Below are 15,773 nucleotides of genomic sequence, written 5' to 3' on the forward strand. Positions count from 1 at the left end.
GAGCCACCTCCTTCTTCCGAGAGCAACTCACAGAGCCCACAGTAAAGACTTCTGGAGTCACGGCAGCTTAGCGTTACACGGCGTGTGCATCAGACATGTCATTAAGTCCAGCATCCCAAATGGGGAGAGCTGCCGAAGCATCGCCTCCGGCTGCAGGGAGCTGGCTGCGCCCCGGAGGCCAAGAGCGTGCGTGTTTCTGGTACTCCTGGGGTGGGGTCTCCCAGTGCAGCCCCGACTCCGGGAGCTTTTACAATCTCATGGTCACAGCACGTGACTCACTTCCCTGAAATGGAATCTGAGATCCACAGACTCACAGCACTCACTTTAGGGTCGCAGAACGACTCCGGATGCGTGGCCCAGAGCCTCAGAGGCGGACAGGCCCTTCAGTGGTGCACGGGCCCTGGGCTGGGCCTCAGCCTGCAGCCTGGCCGCTTCTGGGTCCTGGCCCGCTCTGAGCTCCCCAGCACCCTGAGCCATACGGGGCAGGCGCCAGGTCGGGAGACCTTCACGGACCATGCCCCTCCGCTCCCCCTGCTGGTGCCGGGTCACGCGGGTGAGCTGCGGGCTGGACAGGCCGGGGGCTCTACCTGAGCAGCTGGGCCCCGTGCTGGAGCTTGTGCCATTGCGTTTCTGGAGCGCCTTGCCCTGCAGGCTGGGGACACCGCAGCTCAGGCTGTAGCTGTTGTCCGAGTCTGTGGAGAGGCCAGTGGTGAGGTGGCCCTGAGTGCCCCTCTGTCCCAGCACCCCAGATCCTAGGGGCCTCGGGGGCATCGCTGAATACGAGGACGGTGGGGACTGACCCTTATGTCTATTCATTCCTGCTCCACGACCAGGGGCTAAGTGTCTGGGCAGGAACGAGTCCACTGTGCTTTTGGACAGCTGTCCAGGGCCACTCAGTGACCAGGGCCGGGGGTCCTCTGTCGGGGTCCTTTCCCAGAGAGCAGCAGGGAGTGGGGGCTGGATCCCGGGGGACGCGGCCCTGCCCCCCTCCCCGCCGCCCCCTCCCTGGGACAGCCTCGGTTACCTGGTGTGAAGAGTGTGTGGCCGGGGCAGGCAAGGGAGCAGCTCTCCACACTGCCCGCCTTGCCGCAGGACAGCTGGGCCGGGGGTGAGGCCTTGGCCCGGGAGAGGCACCTGCCCGTCTCTGGGGAGAAGGAGGACACACGGGAGGGCTTGAGGGGTGGGGGAAGGCCTTTGGGAGCCAGCAGGCCCCTGAGCGTGAACCAAGAGGAACTCCCACTGCCCGGCAGTGCCCTGGCCAGACCGTCTGGGTGGGAGGGGGCTGCGAGACGGCAGAGTCCACATCCGTTTGGACGCGGGGGGACCCTGGGCCCAGGGAGAGGCTCGCTCCCCCAACATCAGTCCATGCTATCTGTGAGAAGGGTCACACTGTGTGCCCAGACCTGAGGGCAGGGTTGGACCCTCTCCAGCAGGGGTCCCTGCCCATCGGGGGAAAGGAATGGCTGAAAATGGACATGGGCTTTTTGGTAGAAACCGAGCTCAAAGCATGGGAGGGCCACTGGGAACCCCGCTCTGGGGCAGACCCCAGGCACATCCACTAGGTGTGTGAAGATGTCCTGAACCGAGCTCTTCAGAGTTTCTCACATGTTTATCTTTTGGGGATTAAACATTTTCCCCAGACCCCTAGGAAGAAGACTGACAGCTCTATAGGCAAGGTAGACAGAACTGGTCTCACAGGACCTTCTAGACTTGATCAGTGACACCTGCCTCCGGGAGCGCCACCCTCTGAGCCCATCATCAGTGGTGGAGTCGCCCCGAGAACGGGTGGACACAGGAGACTTAGCTGGATTAAGACACTGCCGTGGGGAATTGCCAGTTTGCACGAGCTTCAACATGTGCCTAAACATTTTCAAGAGGGGTCTTAGAAGGTAAACCATCTAGAAATAAAAACAAACTCATGGCTCTCCAGATAAAACATCCAGCTCCCAAATAAACACAAGACCAGGAGTCCCCGTTCCCAAAGAACCAAGAAGCTATGAACAAAAACACCTGCAGATAATCCAAACCGAAAGGGCCGCTGGATGAGCCAGTGTTCTCTCTGGTTAAGAAACAGCGGACGACCATCCACCCCGAACCTTCCAAGGCAGACATCAGCCCCTGGCAGTTCCCTGTACTTGCTCCAACTTCCTAGAGGGGGTCGTCAACAACTGCAGATGAACCACACGGCTTTCCTGTGCGCGGGCGGCCACCACCCCTGCCCTGCACGTGCCCCCACATCCTTGTGGGGACACAGAGGATGCAGAGCACTGCCGGATCTCTTCCAGGGCCATTTCTCGGGGGTTTGTTTGCAGTGAGCAACCTCTAGGAGTGAGGTCTCATCTCCCTCCAGACAAGAGCAGCCTGGCTTCGTTCACTGTAATAGCGAGTGGTGAGTTCCCCAAGCTGGGTGTCCTTCAGCTGGGATGTAAGCTCCCTGTCTGCATAGCATTCTCTGGGTGGATGAGACCTAGGGGGCTGCTTGCTGAGCTGTGAGCTCAGAAACCCTCAGACTCTGATCCGGGGGTCTCATGTCTCCTGTGGGTGCCCACAGAACAGGGCCGGGCTAGCTTGCTCAGCTCACATCCAGGGGAGATCTGAGTCCACCATGCCGATCATCCATCCCAACCACCTCAGAACATGGAAACCCTCAGAAAGAAGTTTAAAGTCGCTTCCCAGGTGGTGCTAGGGATAAAGAACCTGCCTGCCAATGCAGCAGGCACAAGAGACGCAGGTTCTATCCCTGGGTTGGGAAAATCCCCTGGAGAATGTCATGGCAGCCCACTCTAGTACTCTTGGTTGGAGAATCCCATGGACTGAGGAGCCTGGTGGGCTACAGTCCATAGGGTTGCAAAGAGTTGGACATGACTGAAGCCACTTAGCACAGCACACAAAAAACAAGAGGGAAGGCAAACTCAGTTCAGTTCAGTTGCTCAGTCGTGTCCGATTCTTTGTGACCCCATGGACTGCAGTACTCCAGGCCTCCCTGTCCATCACCAACTCCCAGAGTTCACTCAAACTCATGTCCATCTAGTCGGTGATGCCATCCAACTATCTCATCCTCTGTTGTCCCCTTTTCCTCCTGCCTTCAACCTTTCCCAGCATCAGGGTCTTTTCAAACGAGTCAGTTCTTTGCATCAGGTGGCCAAAGTATTGGAGTTTCAGCTTCAACATCAGTCCTTCCAATGAATATTCAGGACTGATCTCCTTTAGGATGGACTGATTGGATCTCCTTGCAGTCCAAGGGACTCTCAAGAGTCTTCTCCAACACCACAGTTCAAAAGCATCAGTTCTTTGGTGCTCAGCTTTCTTTGTCCAACTCTCACATCCAAACATGACCACTGGAAAAACCATAGCCTTGACTAGACAGACCTTTGTTGGCAAAGTAATGTCTCTGCTTTTTAATATGCTCTCTAAGTTGGTCATAACTTTTCTTCCAAGGAGCAAGTGTATTTTAATTTCATGGCTGCAGTCACCATCTGCAGTGATTTTGCAGCCCCCCCCCAAAATAGCAATAAATTAAAAAGGAGGAAAAATGTACATTTGCCTTAAAGTAAGAATACCTGGTTGTGAGAGAATATGATAGAAAGTAGGGAAGAGGCAGATTTGAAAATCTGGGAGCTTAGGAGGCTCGAGGGGACAATGAACCTGATTTGCTTTGGTTTATTAAAACCACTCAGCAGTGGGCCTTTCTGACCATCGTCAGCTCCTTCCTGAGTCCCAGCCCACACCTGCTCCTTTGGGACGTCATCAGATGAGCCTCCTTTCCCTGAGTCAAAGCCCCGGCATGTGCGGAGGGACCTACCCTGCAAATGGAACTGGCAGCTGAAAGACACCTGAGGGGTTATTTTTTGAAGTCTCAGAAAATCCTCCTCCCCCTGATTCAGATCATCGCCGATGGGAGCCTTAACATACCTCTCTTATGTATGATCAAAAAACAGAATCCCCGAGGCAAACTTGCCACAGCATCCACAGAACAACTGGAGCAGAGCCCAGGAAGAGTCCAGATTACTGTAAACCTCTTTTTTTTTTTTTGTATCAACATGCAAAGATTAGGCCAGGCTCTTGGGACAAACTCAACAACACGGGATGCATCTGTGAGGAAGGCTTGTCCCCCCTGCCTCAGAACAATCACAGCCTGGGATAAAGTAGTCGGAACGTCTCTGGACCTTGTACTAGAACTGCCTTCAAGTCTGAGGGAACCATATGTAGCACAATCCCTCCTGTGACTGGGAAAAGCAGAAAAAGTACTTTTTCTGCTTGTCAGTGAACTCCTTATGGTGTCTGGTTCCTCACACCACCACTGAGCAACTCTTGTACCTATTCCTTTTTTTTTTTTTTTTCAGCCACACTGCAAGGCTTTTGGGATCTTAGTTCCCGACCAAGGACTGAAGCTGGGCCACGGCAGTGAAAGAGCAGAGTCCTAACCCCCGGACCACAGGGAATTCCCTCCCCAGCCCTTCCTGGAGGAGACACTCACCTTCGTGTGTCTGTACTTCCCAAGGATTCATACACAGAACAGACCTTGTGGATGGTCCACATCAAATCCCAACTTAACAGGTTTTTGCTGATAGGACTTATGAATAAAAATTAAGACATCCTAAGATTCATATCCAGTCCAACCCTGAATATTCATTGGAAGGACTGATGCTGAAGCTGAAGCTCCAATACTTTGGCCACCTGATGCAAAGAACTGACTCATTGGAAAAGACCCTGACGCTGGGAAAGATTGAAGGCAGGAGGAGAAGGGGAGGACAGAGGATGAGATGGTTGGATGGCATCACCGACTCAATGGACATGAGTGTGAGTAAACTCTGGGAGTTGGTGATGGACAAGGAGGCCTGGCGTGCTGCGGTCCACGGGGTCGCAAGGAGTCGGACACGACTCGGCGACTGAACTGAACGTCCATCTCTGATTATGGGCAGGAAACATCTCTGTTTTCAGAGCATCCTAAGGTGGCATCCACCTGTGTGCATCTTTGCCTTTTCTGTTTAGGAACTTAACACGCTAGACAGGCCGCAGGTTCAGGCTTAGAGCCAATCGGAGCTCCTCCAGGCTGGAGGATTCGTGCATATCCCAGTTCAGTTCAATTCAGTTGCTCAGTTGTGTCCTACTCTTTTCGACCATGGACTGTAGCACGCCGGGCCTCCTTGTCCATCACCAACTCCCGGAGTTTACTCAAACTCATGTCCACTGAGTCGGTGATGCCATCCAACCATCTCATCCTCTGTCATCCCCTTCTCCTCCTGCCTTCAACGGACGTTAGAGGAAATGTTTTTCGGATCGTCATGTGATGCTGCTGCTCAGGCCAAAGTCCTCGGGCAGGACCAAGGGGACCAGGGGCTCCGCCACACACTGTGTCCGGCCTCCGACTCTATCACGGAGCACGGCTGTGTCCGGCCTCCGACTCTACCACGGAGCACGGCCGTGTCCGGCCTCCGACTCTATCACGGAGCACCGCTGTGTCCGGCCTCCGACTCTATCATGGAGCACGGCTGTGTCCGGCCTCCGACTCTACCACGGAGCACGTCTGTGTCCGGCCTCCGACTCTATCACGGAGCACGGCTGTGTCCGGCCTCCGACTCTATCACAGAGCACGGCGAGCAATCACCTTTCAAGACCCATGAAGGGTGAGCCAGGTGGAGCCAGGCGACCCCTGGGACCACCAGACCAGCTCCCGCAGGTGTCTGCGAGCATGGTCCTAAGACCGCTCTTCCTTCCTTGTAGGGACAGACTGGTGGTGGCAATGAGATAGTGTGGGTGAGAGGCTCTTTCAGGGGAGAGGACATGGCCAGGTCATGGTGTGGCCATGGCTGTCAGAATCCTGGGGAAAGTGTAAAGATGGGACGCAGGCTGGAACCACGCCCTCAGGGGCCCTCTGAGCATCTGCAGATGCACTTCTGGCTACAAATATATCCGAGTAATAGTATATTTACTTTCTGGATGAACTGAAACAGGCTCTTGTTGAAAAAAAACAGCACTGAAATATTATCAAAATATTATCCCCAAATTCCTTATTTGGGATATTTAAACTAATGTGCTTAGGAACATATAGACACATTTCACTGGGAAAGTTATTCATGAGTTACTCATAAACTTCATGGTCTTTATTACCCCTAATTTTCTTGAAAAATAAAAACGACGTTTTTCAGAACTTACTGTAAAGCAACCATTTAGAGGTCTGAGGTTTTTCAGAGAACCTCCAAAAGCAGTTCACGGAAACTCGTTGTTAACCAAGATTGTCAGAACTGGCCGATGGCCACGCAGGGTGGAGGCTTGTGTCTAAGACTGCTGGAATGAATTCTCCTAGATGTTTGCAGCCACTGATTTCCACACACGCTTTTGCGTTCCTTTGTTCCTCATCCCTTCGGTCACGTTTTCCCACATTACACATCTAAGGGTGTGCAGTTCTGACTTCTCCTGTCATGTTTCCCTTACAAATAATAACTCATCTAGATCTAGGCTGTACTAAGTGATAACCAACAGCCTGATCCTTTAAATTGGTTCTCCCAAGCTATTGCTAGGGAAGCCAATATTGAAAAATGGTGTTAAGTATGCTGTGCTCAGTCGCTCAGTCGTGTCTGACTTTTTGCAACCCCATGGACTATAGCCCACCAGGTTCCTCTGTCCATGGGAATTCTCCAGGCAAGAATATTAGAGCAGGCTGCCATGCCCTCCTCTAGGGGATCTTCCCAACCCAGGGATCGAACCCAGGTCTCCTGCATTGCAGGTTGATTCTTTACTGTCTGAGCCATCAGGGAAGCCCAAGAATACTGGAGTAGGTAACTCATCCCTTCTCCAGGGGATCTTCCTGTCCCAGGAATAAAACTGGGGTCTCCTGCATTGCAGGCAGATTCTTCACCAGCTGAGCTACAGGGAAGCCACAAAACACGCTACACAAGCCTAATTAAGTATGATCCTCCTTGTAGACAATGCATAAAATGAAGCAAAATGCCCCTGGACCGGGAGAGGTCAATTCAGCTGTCTTACAACACCGCTCACAGACAGCATGCCTACAGTTTCACGAGGTTGACCGCACGTCCCATTCAGAAGTCTGACTCATGGTGCCACCTCAGCTTACTGCCCTGCGGGGCTCTGGGCTGTAACAACAAATGACTCCCCAGGAGCCTCAGCGAATGATGCCTCCTTGCCAAGCCTCCGAGGGTAGAACACCTTCCGAGAGACGTAATGATATAACCTGGTGAAGCAGACCGAGGAGGCTCTGGGCCCCATCCCTCGGGACTGGACGGCTCCCATGGTCATCAAAAGTGTGCCCCTCACTTTGGGAGATGCAGCGAATAGTCCAGCCTGGGGCATGGCACGGGGGGTAGTTGTGGTAATAACAGCACCTGGAATCTTCTTCTGGGCAGCCAGGGGAGTCTGTGCCCGTGATTCTGAAGCTGGATTCACAGCAGAGGTGAGGTGGGACAGTCAACACGGAGGCTCCAGGAAAGAGCGGCCTGCATACTATAGGAGTGGGAGCTGGGGGGACCGTTTTCCCGGTCCACCCTGGGAATTCTTAAATCACAGTTCTAGAGGAGCTTCCAGGACCTTCTAGCAATGCCTGCTGTCACACCGTCTGTCTCCTCACTCCAGGTCTACTAGACAAACCCTGGTGGCCCCTCCTGCAGCTCTGATTGAGAGACGACCAAAATGGAGACTGAGAATTAAAAAGAAAAGAGAAATGTCCTCATATCCCTAGAGAAAGCCTGTACCTGATAGCTCTGGTCACCAGTAAATATTGGCCCTCACACGACCCTTGTTATCAGTGGACACACCTCGGAAAGCCCATCAATTGATGACAACCAAAGTCAGCCAACTCTTGGCCAGTTCACTGAGTGGTCAGGCTTCTAAGGCTAGTGTCAGCCCAGGCTCCACCCCCAGACCCCACAAAGGTGTGCTCCTCAGACTGACACCCCCTAATACTGCCTCTGATCAACACAACCCCGTGAAAGCTCTTCCCCTAGACTCTAGACAAAACCAGAGGGTTTGCTTTGCTCAGCAAGACCCTGCCTGGACAGCAGGGCAGTTCTTCCTGAAGTGAGCAATAAGTTCAGCTGCTTGGCTTCAGGTACTGAGGGGTGGCATCCATTCTTGGACACTGTCACGCACCCAATCAACACATACTGAGTGCCCACGGCTGTCAGGCTCTGTTCCAGGTGCTGGGAAGACAGCGTGGACAAGACAAGCAAAAATGCCTGCCCGCGTGTGCAGAGCGTGTCCAGCGAGGACCGGCTGACAGCACCCAGCAGGCCCTCTGATGAGCACAGGACGTCTGGCTGGTGTGAAGTGCCACGGGAGGGAAAAAGCCAGGGCGGTGTTGGGAGGGGCACAGTCAGGGCTGCTGCTCTGCTCTGGTTTGTGGTCAGGAAGTCCCGCCCGCCCCGCCCCACTCAGCAGACGCTTGCAAGGAGTAGAGTCCTCCAGGCCGAGAGAAGAGCCCGTGCACGGGGGCACTGGGCCTTCGAGGTCAGGGAGGCCAGCGTGGGCAGTCGGGGGGGATGGTGAGGGTGGAGAGTGAGTGGGGGCGTGGCGGGGGAGCAGCCTCTGGGCCGCTCTAGGAGCCTGGCTTTGCTTCTGCGTGAAGAGGACTCACTGGAGGGCTCTGAGCTGAGAGGGACGAACGTTGACTTAGATTTAAAAGGCTTAACTTGGGACTTCCCTGGTGGTCCAGTGGGTAAGACTCCGGGCTCCCAGTGCAGGGGAGGGAACTGGTCAGGGAACTGGATCCCACATGCCACAGCTAAGAGTCTGCGTGCCACAGTGAAGACTGAAGATCCCACACGCTGCAACCATCACCCAGCACAGCCAGATAAGTAAAGGACTTACTGATGAAAAATAAAATCAAAGGCTTAACTCTGGTGGCCCAGGGGATGTGAGAGCATGGCAGGACAAGGCCCTGAAAGCTGTGCCGGGGACATAACCCCAGCACCCGGACAGGCCCAGCGCCCAGGACAGGGCCAGCTCCCAGGAGAGGCCCAGCACCCAGGACAGGCCCAGCGCCCAGGACAGGCCCAGCGCCCAGGACAGGCCCAGCGCCCAGGAGAGGCCCAGCACCCAGGACAGGCCCAGCGCCCAGGACAGGCCCAGCGCCCAGGACAGGGCCAGCTCCCAGGAGAGGCCCAGCACCCAGGACAGGCCCAGCACCCAGGACAGGGCCAGCTCCCAGGACAGGCCCAGCACGCAGCAAGTAGTCAGAATGTGTTTATGGAACCTGTGAGGTGGGGGCCTGCCTAGCACTCAGCCTGGAGGGGCCTGGGCCCCAGAGCCCACCCGCAGAGGGGGCACAAAGCCCCCGCTCTCCAGGAGGTCCTCCTCGCCAGACACTGCGGGGCCGGCGGCCCTGAGCAAGTAGCCAGCTTGCAAAGACCCAGGTGCTCCCCAGTCCAGGCTCCGGTGCTGCTGCAGCCCGGGTAACCCCCTCCCCGCCACCAGCTTCCTCGGCAGGACAAGGAGGGTGTGTAGCTGAGGCCTCCACATGGCGCTCCGTCTGCGTGCTGACTCACTGCTCCTGCGTCAGCACACGCTGACCCCCGGGCCTCCGTTTCTGTGCCCTGGGCTGACACCCAGTGTGCCCTCCCCCGCGCACCCCTCTCTTTCCTCCAGCCTCCGTCCCATCAGCCGCCCGCGAGCAGCAGAGCACCTGCCCAGGAGCGCGCTCCCCGGGCACTCACCCACGCAGTCCTTGCGGTTCCAGTGCAGGCGCCTCCCCGGGGGGCAGACGCATTCGTAGCCGCCCTTGGTGTTGACACAGCCCTGGTCGCAGCTGCCATTGTTCATGCTGCACTCGTCCACATCTGGAGGCACAGGCAGGCGTAAGGGCAGGAGTGGGGCTGGACGGGCACCCTCGGGGCCGGCAGGGCAGGACCCACCAGGGTGGGGGGCCGAGAATCCCCTGACCCTGACCCTCGCCTGAGGCTCTCACTGGATGCAGACAGGCGGCTGCGCGTGACACACACGTGAGCTCGCACGTGTGTGCACGCACACACATAGACACACACAGGGCATGTGACACACGTGAGCTCGCACACACGCATGCATACACAGACACACACACAGGGCGCATGGCACACATGTGAGATTGTACATACACACGTGCACACACACAGAGACACACACAGGGCACGTGACACACATGTGAGCTCGCACACATGTGCATGCACACACACACAGGACACAGGACACACATGTGAGCTCGCACATGTGTGCACGCACACACACACAGACACACACAGGGCATGTGACACGTGAGCTCACACACACGCATGCACACACAGACACACACAGAGAAACACACACACAGGGCTCATGGCACACATATGAGATCGCACATACACAAGTGCACACATAGAGACACACACGGGGCATGTGACACACGTGAGCTTGCACACACATGCATGCACACACACACAGAAACACACACAGGGCGCATGGCACACACATGAGATTGCACATACACACGTGCACACACACAGAGACACACACAGGGCACGTGACACATATGTGAGCTCGCACACACACTCACGGCATATGACACACAAGTGAGCTTACACACGTGTGTACACACACACAGGGCTCCCACAGACACCAACACACATCCTTCCCTAGGAACCTCAGTGGTTTGCCGAACTTGGGCAGCTGAGCCCAGACTCGAAGTGGGGCAGAGAGGTGGCACAAAACAGAGCTGTGGGCAGGTTTGGAGGGGCTGGGAGAGCCCAGCACCGGCCCCGGGGTCCTGAGGCCTCATCCCAGCGCAGGACTTTGGACATGCCCTTCCCAGCCCTTTCCCCCTCCCGCACAGGGCCCCGGGGCCCTGGGAAGTCTCCCTGAGGCCCTGCCTTCTTTTGAGCCAAAGCCCTGTGTGTGGAAGCTGGTGCCAGGCTTTTGGGAGTCCCTCCAGAAAACTCTGCAGCTCCCCGCAGCACCAGCTGTGCCTGAGCCCACCCGACCGCCACGGCTGCCCCGCCACGGCTGCCCCGCCATGGGGAAGCGCGGCTACCCCAGGTCACAGGACAGGAGCAGACACGGGATGCGGGGCTGTGCTGGACTCCCCCACCTTCGTGCCCCTATGCCCGTACGTCTGGAACCCTCCCTCTCTCCACATCCCTCCCAGCCTGCTCGAGCCCATAGGGCTCTCACTCCCACGTCCGGAGCTGTGTCCTCACGGGTGCTCTGGCTTCCACTCTCCTAAACACAGGGAGGCAGGAGGGCTCTCCTTATATGAACTTGAACTTACAGGTCACATCCCTGCCTTGACCCTCCAGTGGCTTCTCCCTGTGCTGAGAATAAAGCCTCAAGGCCCCTGGGGGCTGACGAAACCCTGGGTCCTCTCTGTACCATGCACTAACCCTTCCCTCATGGGGCTCTGGCCCCACCAGCTGCCCCTCGGTCCGTCTGTGCTCCCTCGGCCTCAGGGCCTTTGCACATGCCGACCCCTCTGGCCCGTCTCCCTTCATCCTCACTCCAGCACTCCTCCTTTGGAGTCCCCCATTGGCCTGCCCCTCTCTGCTGTCAGCCCCCCCACTGGAGTGAACCGACTGTGCAGTGCTCTGTCCCGCTGTCCTCCCTTCCTGAGTGGGGTTCCCCAGAGGCTGCTGTTTCCAGGCCAGCGCCCCCCGCCTCCCAGCCTCCCGCCTCGCCCTTGGCTGAGCCCCTCTGCCCACCAGGCCCTCCCAGGCCCGTCAAGAGTCCAGGTCGGGGTGAGGGGTGCAGGGTGCGGTGTGGGGGGCCGTGCGGCCGGGCGCGTGCCTCGGGGGGGAGGTGGCCCTGGCGGGCGAGCTGCAGACCTCCGCAGTGGGTGGTCCCGTAGAGCGTGTAGCCGCGGTGGCAGAGACACTGGAAGCTGCCCGGGGAGTTGATGCAGGTGTGGTCGCAGGTCCGCTCAAAGGAGCACTCGTCGATGTCTGTGGGGCCACAGGGAGGAAGGTCCAGGCGCAGCGTTAGGGTGCAGCGGGAGGCACGGCCTCGGCACTCAGAGGGACATCTGTGCACAGCGGTCCCGGGGCTCCGGGCTCAGCGCAGCGCCGACTCGCGGCAAACCTCAGACCTCTCGTCCCGGCCCAATTTTCCATTTTGTCCCCACAAACCTCATGGTCCTGGGTTAGAAGCCACCTCACTCTCTTTTCTGGAGGTGGGGAGGTTAGGAATATTCTGAGTAGAAGGGATTATTCTGAATCCTTGCCACTCTATTAGCTCACACGCCGGTGTGATTAGGGTAGATATTTAATCCACACCAGCAGGGAACCGACAGGTCTGCCGGAGGGAGAAGCTGAACTGTCACCCCAAGGTGTGTCTAGAGAAACTGGGGAAAACAGCGCAGGTGGAAAGGGGGTGCTGGTGGGGAAGGTGCCACCTGTGAAGAGTAAGAGTAGCCTTGATAGGAGGTGAGGTTTCATTCTGAGCCCCTGGCCGCCGGGGTGAAAAGGGAAAGAGGGAGGGTCACAGAGGGCCTGTTCCTGAAACGGAGGACATGAACCTCGGGTTTACAGGAGGCAAGTCTGTCCTGGCCACAGTTCTGAGGGAGATGGGCCCCGTGGGACAGGTGACGGGGGCCAGACGGCAAGGCAGGCGCTGACCTGCCTCTCCTCTGAACATGCTGCTCACGTGACCCCAGATGTCCTCATGACACATGTGCGTTTGTAATAACACAAGTACAAGCAACAGATCACTGTGGGCGCTCAAGGGAAGATGAGGTTCCTCCCGGGCTGTGGGGATCTGGGAAGATCCCCTGGTGCCTGTGTGGGAAGCGCACTCCAGGCAAAGGCTGGGGGGGGTGGTGGCAGCACCTGATCGCCAGGGATTGGGTGGGGCTCAGGGGGGCTGGGGTGCCCTTCCCAGGGGCCCTGAGTGCCAAGTAGCCAAGCAGAGAGGCCTAGACCCCTCCCCGCTGGAGCTGGGGACCCAGGGGTTGTGCTGGAGCACGGCTGGGGCCAGAGCTCAGGCTGTGGAGAGATGGCTCTGGACGAGGGTGGAAGAGACTCGGCCGGAGCCCCAAGTGGTCCTGGCATGGCCCACTGCAGCCCCTCTCATGGAGCAGCGGATGCAATCGAGGCCGCTTCCTCAGCCCTCCTGAGAACACAGCCAAGCACAGAGAAGCAGGGTGCCCGGGAGCCTTGCTCGGGCCTGGACAGAAGCTGGGCTTCCTCTTGTGGCCCGAGAGGAAATTGGGGCCAGGCTGCCCGGCCCGGGATGCGGAGGCTGAGCCCCGGGAGGGCAGGTGATGGGCTCAGGTCATGTGAGCAGTCCCAGGCGGAGCTGGCCTGGACCCGCCCTCACCAGCCTCTGGTCTCGCCTCTCCTGGGGCCCTTAGGGGGTGGGGGCGCACATCCCGGGCCCCTCAGGGCCCTGTTTGAGCAGCACTGAGAGCGGGAGCCTCAGGTCCAGGGCCGATGCCGCCGAGTGCACCCTTCCCGGAGCCGTCTCCTTCTCGATGGGCTCCCTGTGGTCCCTCAGGCTCCCCCAGCCCCAGGGCCACTTCCTGGGTGGACTGACCTCCCTGGCTCCTCTGGGAGGAAGACGTCATCCTCTAAGCACTTCACTCCTGTCTCCCCTGCCCATCCTCGGGGCTCTCACCTGGGCTGTGATCCTTGACCTCTGCCCACATCTCTCCTCCCGTTACCCCAGATACTAGCAGGTACCCCGGGGGACCTCAAGGAAGGCCTGGTGGGGAGCACCTGCCATTTGTGACACCTTCCACCAGGTGGCATCATCCTGCCTCTGAAGCCACTGAAAGTGGCCTGGGTGCTCGGGGACTGGGGTCAGGCCGAGGCGCTGAGCCCTGCTACCTACTCACTGGACCACCTGCATAGGGGCTGACCCCTCCCCGAGCCTCAGCCACCATCCCTATCAGGGAGGGCTTGGACTGGAGGCTTCTGATGGCTTCTGAGGGCCCCTAGGGTCACAAAGGAGCCCTCACTCAGGGCAGAAAAATTATGATCAGCCCCCAGGCCCAGCCCAGATGGCAGACAAGCCCCAGCCCAGGCTGAGTCCCCTCCTGGGGGCTGGGGTGGCCTGAGAGGGGAGGGGAACCCCACGGGGATGAGGGCGGCTCACCTTGGCACGTTCGCTCGTCGGTCAGCAGCTTGTAGCCCTTCCGACAGCCGCACTCGAAGCTGCCCACGGTGTTCCGGCAGAAGTGGTCGCAGCCTCCGTTGTTGACCAGGCACTCGTTGATGTCTGCGGAGCCGGGTCGGGGGGTATAGGGGAGGCGAGGAGTGTGGGCTGGGGCCCCCAGGGGCAGGCAGGACCGAGGCCCAGAGCCGCCCTTCCCTAACTGGCCCACTGCCCACCCGGGGGGCTGCTTCGGGCCCCCAGCTGGGCCCAGGAAGGGGGCCTGGCTCACAGCTGCAGGGGGGTGGGCGGAGGGGAGACCCCCTCCCACCGGGGACTTGGTGAGCCTGGCATGTGTGTGCAGGAGGGGGCGGGGAACTCATGTCTGCTGTGCCCAGCCAGACAGCAGGGTCAGTGACGCCCCCCACGCCCCTCCATTCCCGGAGGTAGCGGGCCTGGAGCAGATGGATACTGCCTGAGAGCCGTGACTCCGGCCGAGCTGCCGGACCCCTGGTCTCAGCTCCCCGTGTGTGAGAACAAGGATCAGAAGCGCCCCTACTTGGAAGGACAGCGTGAGGACGAAATGGAATCTCATCCCCAGGGTGCTGGCCCAACCAGCTCTTTAAAAAGTAGGCTTACTGCTCCGGCTTTACAGACAGGGGACCGAGGCTGGGAGGCAACTGGCCCCAGGTGTTGCGGGCGTCCATAGGCTGCTCCCTTCCCAGCCTGCTTCCTCGCCCTTCTCCCTCCCCACGTCTGCCTGTGGTTTGAGCTGTTTCTTCACTCGGCACTTCACGAGCGGTGGCGGCACCCTGGCAGACCCCTCCCGAGCACCCCTAACCTGAACCCATGTTTCAGGAACAAAGCTGCCTAAGGAGGGGCTGACGCCCGGGAGGAAGCAGCAGGACCCTCTGGAGGTCGCGGCGCCTACCAGGTACCACTTCGTGCTGGTGAGCGGGCCAAGCGCTTTCAGGCAAAAAAGTCACCGTGTGACGGTCAAAACAAGCCGGGGCCAGAGTCCCCGCTTCACAGCGGGGAGGTCACGGGTCGTGAGCCCAGCCCCAGCTGACTCCAAAGACAGGTCCCTCCAGTGTGGCTTGCTGGCCCTGCAGCCTCCAGAGGAAGCAGGTGTCAAGCTCAAAGTAAGGGCCTCTCCAGGACAGAGGCTCAGCTTCCACCGCCCCTCTCCTGGCGGGGGCGGTCACAGGACAACCGGGGAGGTTCTGCCTAGAAGCCTCTGGCAGGAGACCGGAGGCGCCTCTTGGCTCTGTGACCCTGGGCAGGGAAAGGTACCTCTCTGGGCCTCAGGTTCCCCATCTGCAAACTGGGCTGCTAGCAGGCACCTCTCAGCATCATTCACTGTGATTGAATGTGCAGAGAGGACCTGCCTCCTTAGGAGTGACTCTAATCCCACCCTGGTACCCACCTGGGCCTGTCAGCTGTCATAACAAGGGGCTCTCATGACAGCCAGCCAGGCGGTGGGAGGTGTGTCTGCTGGAGGCCCCGGCTGGTACAGCAGGTTGCTTGGGGGTCATACTGGGGGAGCACTCGTCCCCAGCTCTAGCCCCGGATACAGTGAGGGGGCAATGGCCTTCATTCTGACGTGCCTCTGCCCCCCTCCACCTCCCGCCCCTCGAAGACTCCCCTCCTGCTCCCTGTGGGCACCCAGCCCCGCCCGCCAGCGGCCAGAGGCCCCCTGTCTGGCCGCAGAGGTTCGTGGCCTCCCT

General features: G+C 58.5%; 1 protein-coding gene across 2 annotated transcripts in view; it reads right to left on the reverse strand.

Moving 5' to 3' along the window:
- SCUBE1 (signal peptide, CUB domain and EGF like domain containing 1) overlaps positions 1 to 15,773 on the reverse strand; it is a 126,629-nt gene that overhangs the window by 15,680 nt on the left and 95,176 nt on the right. For both annotated transcript variants that reach the window (XM_070790537.1, XM_070790538.1), the window contains 5 exons: positions 14,050 to 14,172; positions 11,784 to 11,900; positions 9,672 to 9,794; positions 1,025 to 1,144; positions 588 to 692 (listed from right to left, as the gene is read on the reverse strand). In XM_070790537.1, the coding sequence (XP_070646638.1) occupies positions 588 to 692; positions 1,025 to 1,144; positions 9,672 to 9,794; positions 11,784 to 11,900; positions 14,050 to 14,172 (588 nt within the window). The remainder of the gene's footprint in view (positions 1 to 587; positions 693 to 1,024; positions 1,145 to 9,671; positions 9,795 to 11,783; positions 11,901 to 14,049; positions 14,173 to 15,773) is intronic.

This window comes from Bos indicus, chromosome 5 (assembly GCF_029378745.1).
Source record: "Bos indicus isolate NIAB-ARS_2022 breed Sahiwal x Tharparkar chromosome 5, NIAB-ARS_B.indTharparkar_mat_pri_1.0, whole genome shotgun sequence".
Taxonomy (NCBI): domain Eukaryota; kingdom Metazoa; phylum Chordata; class Mammalia; order Artiodactyla; family Bovidae; genus Bos; species Bos indicus.